Genomic DNA, 10,864 nt, shown 5'->3' on the forward strand with positions numbered 1-10,864 from the left:
TTCCTCAAGGGCAAGTGTGTGTGTGTGTACGTATACGCCACAAAACACGCTCCCATTCATCTCTGCCAAAGGTATTGGCCGTGTTTGAGAGCATCAAAAGAGTGAACATGGGTCAATTGTGACTGACTGATCTACAAATAATATTGAGTAGTTATTTATGACGCAAGGTGATTTGTAGATCAGTCGATCATGACTTCATTTGAAGACGGCTGCAATGTCGAACGTGCCCATTGTCTATGTTCTCAAAGTTTCCGGTCTGCTTCGAGTGTCGCCTAGTGACTCCTTCTATGAGCACACTTTTCACCATTTGTGCTATCATCTAGGAATTGATGAAGGAAACGTATACACTATACAGCATACAGAATATTTTCTGTAACCCGGAAGTAGTTTGGTTGTGGAGTAGTGTGTGGGTGGCTGTGGTTGTTTAGCCACTAAAGCAAGCTGTCAATCAAACCAAGCCAGAGCTCTGGTTGGTTAGTTTCTTTGTTTCTTGGAGAAGGGGCGGGGGAAGAATTATGATAGCTACAAATAAATGTAGCTGCAAATTCTATGTATCCCAAACACTATTAGACCACCTGTACTCAAGTGTATCTATTAAAGTATGTCTATGTTTAAGTTTTATCACCGTTTTCAAAGGGCTACAATGCCAAAATGTGATTGGAAATGCATAGTTAGGCCGGTTACTCTACTGGCTACGTCTTATAGCCACAATCCCTGCGAGTAATCTGGACAGCATCTTAAAAAAATTACATGAATTGTTCATTTTTTCCCTCATATGTAGACTACAGTTTTTAGTACGTGTTTCAAAGCTGCTTGTTCTTAATCTCTCCACATATTTCACTCCTTTAATTTCCGACTGCGATGTGGAATTATTTGAAAAGAATGTCTTGAGGACTCTGTTTTGTTTTTTGACATGTCCGAGTCCTCCGGTTTGATGTTGTATGCTGCGCAGCCCTCCAGTGGATGCATCCTGTAAATACTATGTATCAATACAATAACCGCAGCTGTACATAGGGCTACATACACAGTTTATTAGGTACACCCATCTAGTACCCCTCTTTGCCTCCAGAACAGTTTGAATTATTTGGGGCATGCTACAAGTTGTCGGAAACGTTCCACAGCGATGTTGGTCCATGCTGACGCGATTGCATCACGCAGTTGCTGCAGATTAGTGAGAGCAGCCCGTTCCAAAGATGCTCTATTGGGTTGAGGTCTGGGGGCTGTGCAGGCCAACTCGCTGTCATGTTCCTAGCGATCTTTTTCCACTCTTCAATTGTCCAGTGTTGGTGACCGCGTGCCCACTGGAGCCACTTCTTCTTGTTCTTAGCTGATAGGAGTGGAACCCGGTGTGGTCGACTGCTGCAATAGCTCATCTGTGACAAGGATTGACGAGTTGTGCTTTCCGCGATGCCGTTCTGCACACCACTGTTGTACTGCACTGTTATTTGTCTGTTTGTGGCCCGCCTGTTAGCTTGCACGATTCTTGCCATTCTCTTTCAGCCTCTCTTTCGACTGAGTTGTTTTTGCCAACGGGACTGCTGATGACTGGATGTTTTATGTTTGTCACACCATTCTCTGTAAAAGCCTAGACACTGTCGTGCATGAAAAGCCTAGGAGGGTGGCAATTTCTGAGATACTGGATCCGGCGTGCCTGGCTCCAACGATCAGGGTAGCCAACGGCAGGGTAGCCTAGTGGTTAGAGCGTTGGACTAGTAACCGAAAGGTTGCAAGTTCAAACCCCCGAGCTGACAAGGTACAAATCTGCCGTTCTGAACAGGCAGTTAACCCACTGTTCCTAGGCCGTCATTGAAAATAAGAATTTGTTCTTAACTGACTTGCCTAGTTAAATAAAGTTAAACAATACCACCCTCAAAGTCACTTAGGTCACTCATTTTAACATTCAATGGAACAGTAACTGAATGCCTCGATGCCTGTCTGCCAGCTTTATATAGCAAGCCACGGCCATGTGACCACTGTCTGTGGGAGCTAGGTGGTGTACCTAATAAATTAGCCGGTGAGTGTAGATATTACTACTACTAACTCTTAGTAAGGAAATTCTTGGATTATATATGCAAACAACATGATATTGATGACCGATTTATTTTCACTTTCTCTCTCTGAAACACTTTCTCAACTTTCTATATATACTGAACAAAAATATAAACGCATGCAACATGCAACAATTTCAAAGATTTGACTGAGTTACGTATAAGGAAATCATAACAATTTAAATCAATAAATTAGGCCCTAAAATATGCTTTTCAACTGACTGGGCATTGGTGCAGCCATGGGTGGGCCTGGGAGGGCATAGGCCCGCCCACCTGGAAGACAAGCCCACACACTAGGGAGCCAGGCCCAGCCACAAAATGGCTTTATTACAGACAGAAATACTCCTCATCATGCTGTTTAATTAGCTTCTTCATGTGCCACACCTGTCAGGTGGATGGATTATCTTGGCAAGGGAGAAATGCTCTCTAACGGAGATGTAAACAAATTTGTACACAGAATTTGAGAGAAATAAGCTTTTTCTGCATATGGAACATTTCTGGGATTATTTATTTTACTCATAAAACATGGGACCAACACTTTACCACGTTGTTTTTATATTTTTGTTAAGTATATAAAGATGGATCTATATATGTTTAGGTGGGGACGAGTGAGTGATTGGCAATGCCTAGTGGCCTAATCTCCAAATCAAATGAATGAACCTATTGACTAAAGTTGTGTCGTTGATGGACGTTTGACATCTTTGGTTAATCATTTGGGAGAATGAGGATGTTCTACAAGCTAAATATACAGTGCTGCTCTCTAATATAAGCCATATGGAGGGAGAGAAAAACAAACAAAGCTAGTTTAAAGAAATGTCCTTCGTATTGATGGGGATGGAGATACACAGTTTATATATTTAGAATGTGTATTTCTATGGCTCAGATATTCTATTAGACATGTATAGAGTAGAACCAACTCCTATGCTTTCAATCATCTCATTCCCTTGTCCATACAAGAGCCTTGTGTGATAAGGACTTGTGGGTGCACAAAGTGGGTGCAACATGTTGGCTGCGCTTAAATCCAATCCATTATTATTAACTATTTAGTCTACTCTACAGAGTACTTAAAGGCCGTCATGGATACGATAGTCTTTACGGGGAACCTGTTGACCACAATGAATGTCCTATCACCTGTTCTAAAGAAATATCCCTCGTACTGATGGGGCTACTTTCTAAATGTAACCTACTCCGTCCTTACACAGCTCTCTGGTCTTGGCCATTGTGGAGAGGTTGGAGTCTGTTTGATTGAGTGTGTGGACAGGTGTCTTTTATACAGGTAACGAGTTCAAACAGGTGCAGTTAATACAGGTAACAAGTAAAGGGGGCTTCTTAAAGAACAATTAACAGGTCTGTGAGAGCCGGAATTCTTACTGGTTGGTAGATGATCAAATACTTATGTCATGCAATAAAATGCAAATTAATTACTTAAAAATCATACAATGTGATTTTCTGCATTTTTGTTTTAGATTCCGTCTCTCACAGTTGAAGTGTACCTATGATAACAATTACAGACCTCTGCATGCTTTGTAAGTAGGAAAACCTGCAAAATCGTCAGTGTATCAAATACTTGTTCTCCCCACTGTAGCTCTTTGTGTATTGATTTTCATTATGTACAGTGCCTTTGGAAAGACCCCTTGCCTTTTTCAACATTTTGTCAGGTTACATCTTTACTCTAAATTAAAGAATGATTTTTTTTTTGTTGTGTCAAATCGCCTATTGGCAACCCATCCCTTATGAGATTAATTGACACATAAACAAACATTACAATAATTCACTAATGTAATTAAATTATAATTCTTCTTCCGGTGTTCTCTGCATTGCGCATCGCATAAAGAATGAAAAAATGTAAGGTAAAAATCAATACATAATAGTAAATATGGTTGTCCAAACAATAATTATATCCCTAGAGCAGTAAAAGAAGACACATACATACATACATACATACATACATACATACATACATACATACATACATACATACATACATACATACATACATACATAAATACATACAGTTGAAGTCGGAAGTTTACATACACCTTAGCCAAATACATTTAAACTCAGTTTTTCACTATTCCTGACATTTAAGAATGTGAAATGTCAGAATAATAGTAGAGAGAATTACTTATTTCAGCTTTTATTTCTTTCATCACATTCCCAGTGCGTCAGAAGTATACATACACTCAATTAGTATTTGGTAGCATTGCCTTTAAATTGTTTAACTTTGGTCAAACATTTTGGGTAGACTTCCACAAGCTTCCAAATTGGGTGAATTTTGGCCCATTCCTCCTGACAGAGCTGGTGTAACTGAGTCAAGTTTGTAGGCCTCCTTGCTCACACACGCTTTTTCAGTTCTGCCCACAAATGTTCTATATGATTGAGGTCAGGGCTTTGTGATGGCCCCTCCAATGGCTTGCCTTTTTTGTCCTTTGCAGTTGCAAACCGTAGTCTGGCTTTTTTTATGGCGGTTTTGGAGCAGTGGCTTCTTCCTTGCTGAGCGGCCTTTCAGGTTATGTCGATATAGGACTCGTTTTACTGTGGATATAGATACTTTTGTACCCATTTCCTCCAGCATCTTCACAAGGTCCTTTGCTGTTGTTCTGGGATTGATTTACACTTTTCGCACCAAAGTACGCACCAAAGTACGTTCATCTATAGGAGACAAAACGCGTCTCCTTCCTGAGCGGTATGACGGCTGCGTGGTCCCATGGTGTTTATACTTGCGTACTATTGTTTGTACAGATGAACGTGGTAGCTTCAGGTGTTTGGAAATTGCTCCCAAGGACAAACCAGACTTGTGGAGGTCGATATTTTTTTTTCTAAGGTCTTGTCTGATTTCTTTTGATTTTCCGATGATGTCAAGGAAATAAGCACTGAGTTTGAAGCTAGGCCTTGAAATACATCCACAGGTACACCTCCAATTGACTAAAATTATGTCAATTAGCCTATCAGAAGCTTCTAAAGCCATGACATAATAAAAATTTAAAAAATACTTGTGTCATGCGCTAAGTAGATGTCCTAACCGACTTTCAATGACTCCTACCTAAGTGTATGTAAACTTCCGACTTTAACTGTACATACACACATACTATATATACATGCATACATGCAAACACACACACACACACGCATACATAACGTGTACAGATCAATGAATATAGAAAAAAGTAAACAGAATGCATTTGAACCCAGTCTGGCACAAAGAGGAGATTCATGTGGGAGACAAGCCTATACACAATCTATATATACACACGTACCATTTACCACATAGAATTGATTAAATCGTTTTTCCCCTCATCAATTTACACACAATACCCCATAATGACAAAGTAAAAACAGGTTTTTAGAAATGTTAACAAATTTCTTAAAAATAAATCACTGAAAATATAACATTTGCATAAGTATTCAGACCATTTACTCAGTACTTTGTTGGAGCACCTTTTGCAGCGATTACAGTCTTGTGTCTTCTTTTGTATGACGCTACAAACTTGGCACACCTGTATTTGGGGAGTTTCTCGCATTCTTCTCTGCAGACCCTCTCAAGCTCTGTCAGGTTGGACAGGGAGCGTTGTTTTCAGGTTTCTCCAGAGATGTTCGATCGGGTTCAACTCTGGGCTCTGACTGGGCCTCTCAAGGACATTCAGAAACTTGTCCCGAAGCCACTCCTGCCTTGTCTTGGCTGTGTGCTTAGGTCTGTTGTCCTGTTGGAAGGTAAACCTTTGACCCAGTCTGAGGTTCTGAATGCTCTGTAGCAGGTTTTCATCAAGGATCTCTCTGTAATTTGCTCCATTCATCTTTGCCTCGATCCTGAGTAGTCTCCCAGTCCCTGCCGCTGAAAAACATCCCCAGAACATGATGCTGCACCACCATGCTTCACCGTAGGGATGTTGCCAGGTTTCCTCCAGACGTCACGCTTGGCATTCAGGCCAAAGAGTTCAATCTTGGTTTCATCAGACCAGATAATCTTGTTTCTCATGGTCTGAGAGTCTTTAGGTGCCTTTTGCCAAACTCCCAAGCGGGCTGTCATATGCATTTTACTGAGGAGTGGCTTCCGTCTGGACACTCTACCATAAAGGCCTGATTGGTGGAGTGCTGCAGAGATGCTTGTCCTTCTGGAAGGTTCTCCCATCTCCACAGAAGAACTCTAGAGCTCTATCAGAGTGACCATCGGGTTCTTGGTCACCTCCCTGACCAAGGCCCTTCTCCCCCGATTGCTCAGTTTGGCCGGGAGGCCAGCTCTAAGAAGAATCTTTGTGGTTCCAAACTTCTTCCATTTAAGAATGTTGGAGGCCACCGTGTTCTTAGGGACCTTCAATGCTGCAGACATTTTTTGGTACCCTTCCCCAGATCTGTGCCTCAACACAATCCTGTCTCAGAGCTCTACCAACAACTTCTTCAACCTCACAGCTTGGTTTTTGCTCTGACATACATTGTAAACTGTGGGACCTTATATAGACGGTTATGTGCCTTTCCAAATCATGTCCAATCAATTGAATTTACCACAGGTGGACTCCAAACAAGTTGTAGAAACATCTCAAGTATGATCAATGGGAACTGGATGCACCTGAGCTCAATTTCGTTCCTCATAGCAAAGGGTCTGAATATTTATGTGAATAAGGTATGTCTGTTTGTTATTTTTAATGCATTTGTCATTATGGTGTCATTATGGTGTGTTGTGTGTAGATTGCTGAGGATTTTCTTTTATTTAATTAATTTTAGAATAAGGCTGTAATGTAACCAAATGTAGACAAATTCAAGGGGTCTGAATACTTTCCCTAAGGCACTGTATGTATAAGACTTGGTTATCATGTAAGTGCCACAGGGCAGGATGTTGTCACAAATCTCCCTTTAGAGAAGTACAGGGTAAGGAGAGGTCTCTCTCTCTCTCTTTCTCTCTCTCAGGTCTGGTTTTGTACAGTTATAGCTGCTCAATATTCAGTCAAATGTAGTGGATTTTCCAAAACGCTTTATGAAGAAAAGGCCTAATGTGGCTTCATGACCTACAGTCAGTTGATTTCAACTCCAGACATTTCAAAAGCTGTTCAATAGCAGTAATTATGAGTTGAAGAACAAAAGCAAAATCAGATTTTTATTTAAATCCATGTTATGTCATTAGTCTTGGTTAAGCATTTTTTCTTTTTATTCATCGGTTTAGAACGTCTACATTTTTGTGACATTTTGATCGAACTCCCAACTGGAACGTAGGAACCATTAATGAAATGAAATTAAACTAGAACTTGGATCATTTAGAGTTTTTACAGTTGGCTGTCTCTTTTCCTTACTTGTTTATTTATCTATATCAAACGGGCGAATACCTAGAATACAGGGTGTGGTGCACTAGCATCAGCTAGCATAACGGTCTCATTTTTTTGTTTTAGAGTGTGTTCTTTTATAAAGGTTGTACAAAGCAATTACGAATCCAGTTTGAGAAATGAATTGAAATGTAACTCACAAAAAAAGAATATACATTTTTTTGATCGAGTGAGATTTGCCTTTCAGTACATTTTCAGAATGTGAAAGGGATCGATATACTGTACAGTACCGTTGATATTCACGTGTAGGTTGTTTTTCTTCAAACATTAAAAGGAGTGTCCACAATGGATGTACACAACAATGATCTACCTCTTTTAGCTACAGATTATGCTTTAGCATTAAAGGAGTTTCCTCTGTTTTTACTTTTGTAATATGTGTTGGTATTTATTGCTGTCTAATGAATCAATGATTACCTCAAAGATGTCTCACCATGCAGACTGGGAGACTATACAGCTAATGAAGTCATTGGTAGTTTTTTTTGTACAATATTTTTTTACTAAAAACATTGCCTTTTTTAAAAGTAACGAACAAACACCCACCAGAGGTTGTGTTTTAATTGTGCCTGCATTCTGACCAATGGGGGTCCAGGCTGGGTTCTGGTCGACCGGGGTTGTGTTTCATTCTAATACGTGGTTTCCTCCCTTTTTCTCTTAGTTCACTCGCGTTTCGCCCATCTGATACAACTGGGTAGTTGTATGTAAGGAATACCTCCACCTGGTTTCCGCCATATTCAGCTTACAGTGAACAAGGACAGAAGGGAGGGAGCAACTTCCTGGAATGAAACGCTACGAGAGACTTAATTGTGACCTCTGTATAGAGGGGTCATGAGTCGTATGGTTTCGGTCGGAGAGTTGATGCGTCTGCTCCTCTTGGTACAGTTGGCATGGTCTTTGCCCTTACTAGATGTTTATCACTCTGTCCCCTATCCATCTCTCTTTCCTTCCTACCCTCTATCAGCTACTAAGTTTTCTCCACTCTCATATCCCCCAACCCACCTTTTTAGAGTAAACTCTTCTGTATAGATCTTATTTTCAGGAAAGGGCAGAAGTTCTGACAGGACAAAGATCAGTATCCATTTAATGCTGCTTTTATCAAGAGCATCACAGATCGATCAGTGTGTTGTTATTCTTACTAACATTGGCACGGTTGGGTATCGCCCAGCAGATATATGCTAACCAGGACATGTGAGGCCACAGTGTCTGTCGTGTTATGTCGTTTTTTAAAGCCAAGTAGTTTAGGTTGGTATAAAGCTATAGGAAGCTGGTTCTAGAAAAGCAAATTCCTATTTGAACAATGTAGACTTGAGGAGGTTGATGTCCATTTATTGACTTTGATTAAACCACTTTAATCTATCAATGAGGCGGCAAGTATTGTGTAATATTAATCACCAGCTACTCCACTTTCCAACTTGAAGGCACTTTTCTTCTTTTTTTTGACCAGACACTCTAAGTCTTTGAGCATACTCCCTCTGGTGAACTGGATGTGCACCATTTGGTTGACATTGCTCAGTCAGTACCACTTTAAGATGCTACTAATATCTGTGAATACAGTTTTTGAATAGTTTTTGACAATGTTTCGTACTATCTTTCCAACTAACTGTCTCGATTTTGACAGTTTGTATTCAAACAGAACTTTAAAAAATAAAAATGTGTCCAGCAAAAGCAGTCAGATTGATAATCAGTTGTCGTGCTAGCTATTGGAGGCTAGCTATTGGAGGCTAGCTATTGGAGGCTAGCTATTGGAGGCTAGCTATTGGAGGTATGTAGACCTCACTAGACATCAAATCGATATAAACTAATGCAAATAAGAGTACCAAAGTGACCTGCATGCACAAATAATTCCTTTTTCACAATGAAAATGGGGGAATTGGCTCCCATGTACTCATCACGCTACACTTTGGAGTACAGGGCAGGGAGTGAAAGGAGTTCAGATTAGCTAGCTTTGTGTTACCTATGTATTAGCTATAGATATTGACAGCCAGCAGACACTGTGGTCCCTCGGAGCCTGAGTTGAGTGCCTATATGAACCTTGTAACGACTGGAGAGTGTTTCGCAAAGCAAAATTAGAAAGTTAGCAAACTAGCTTTTCCAAGTATCTTTTCCAAGTATCGTAAAACAACTCAAATTTGTTCTTGATTCTCAAGACAGCTAATTTCAAAGATTGGTCAATATTACTTCCTTACCTATTATTCTTGCAGCTAACTGCGATTCTACTTTACCGATCTTTGTGGGCAAGAAAATCTAGTTGAAGAAGAATTGTTAAACTAAAATGTTAGATTGTAAAGTGAATAATCCTGTTTTTAACACACTGCACCACTTCACATGGAAAGCCAGAAACAACAGAAGCACTTAAGGTATTGTTTGTAACACAATGCATACATTTGGATGAATATGCTCTACATGAATGCCTGTCCATTTCAGCATTATATGGCTGCAATTATCAAAGTCATTCATCTAATTTCTTGCAATGTATATTTGTGTTTTTATTTCATTTAAGATATTTTTTTCTTTCTATTACAACAGACATTATAAATGGGTGTTTATGTAATGTTATTTTTGTCAGATGTTTTGCAAATCAAATAATAAACAACTGTGTAGTGTTGTGTGTCTGTTTGATGTTTACTGTATGCATGACATATATTTGATGGATTTAATATCAATTAAACACCCATGTTCAATTGTTTCAACACACAGTGCTACATGAGTGAATAGTCTGGTCAGTACAACTAAAATACAATTACAGTAGAAACACAGAGATGACTATCAACTGAATGGGTGGTATCGAAACATGATTTATCAAACACAAAAAAGTTATATAAAATAGTATGAAAAAAACAGATCTCATGTGGTGAAATAGTATACAAGCAGTGTACCAAACTATTGTGGTGGCAACTTTATCCAGTGTTTTAGTGAAATCACACCAATGTGGGGAACTCCTATTGAATAGTCTTCATACACATTTCAGTTGAGAACCATACTGTAAAGTATTATTTGAATAGATTAAATGTGTGTTTGATTTAGCGAAGATTAATGGGGAAGACTGCAAGGTGGCAGAATTACTGTACAGACTACTTATCTGAATACTTAAAAAAGACATCTGACATTTTTTAAATTGCTACATCCATTTTTGGACTTCTAAATTAGTTATTGATTATTGAAGAATATTACTTATAAATTCCTCATACTCTTAGTTCAACTCTTGTGCCCAATCAAAACACAAAATATAAGCTTACTCCAATCTTTGAAAACAAAGTAAATGCAAACCAACACTATATAGCCTCAAAACATGGTTCAACTATCATTTGTATATCATGGATGGTCAGTCCTGACATCCACAGCTCTGCCAATGAATTTGAGAGTGGTTACATTTATCCAGGCCCATCCCTCAGCTTTTTACCAAACAATAGGTGGGGTGACACTTTGTTATTGTTTCAACTGCAGATTGGCCCTTTAAAGCTTTGGTGAGAGTTAATGTCACTTGCAAACATTTCTGTGTTCAAAACT

The 10,864-nt window shown here is 39.4% G+C and overlaps 1 protein-coding gene across 9 annotated transcripts in view; it reads left to right on the forward strand.

Annotated features, from left to right (window-relative positions):
* LOC110528497 (vitamin D3 receptor B) overlaps positions 1 to 9,962 on the forward strand; it is a 163,106-nt gene extending 153,144 nt beyond the window's left edge. For all 9 annotated transcript variants that reach the window (XM_090241861.1, XM_036984078.2, XM_090241862.1 and 6 more), the window contains one exon: positions 8,016 to 9,962. In XM_090241861.1, coding sequence (XP_090097987.1) covers positions 8,016 to 8,039 — 24 coding nt within the window. In that variant the 3' untranslated portion in view covers positions 8,040 to 9,962. The remainder of the gene's footprint in view (positions 1 to 8,015) is intronic.
* Positions 9,963 to 10,864: the final 902 nt, after the last annotated feature.

The sequence above is a fragment of the Oncorhynchus mykiss genome, chromosome 7, assembly GCF_057628025.1.
Source record: "Oncorhynchus mykiss isolate SJ-2025 chromosome 7, ASM5762802v1, whole genome shotgun sequence".
Taxonomy (NCBI): Eukaryota; Metazoa; Chordata; class Actinopteri; order Salmoniformes; family Salmonidae; genus Oncorhynchus; species Oncorhynchus mykiss.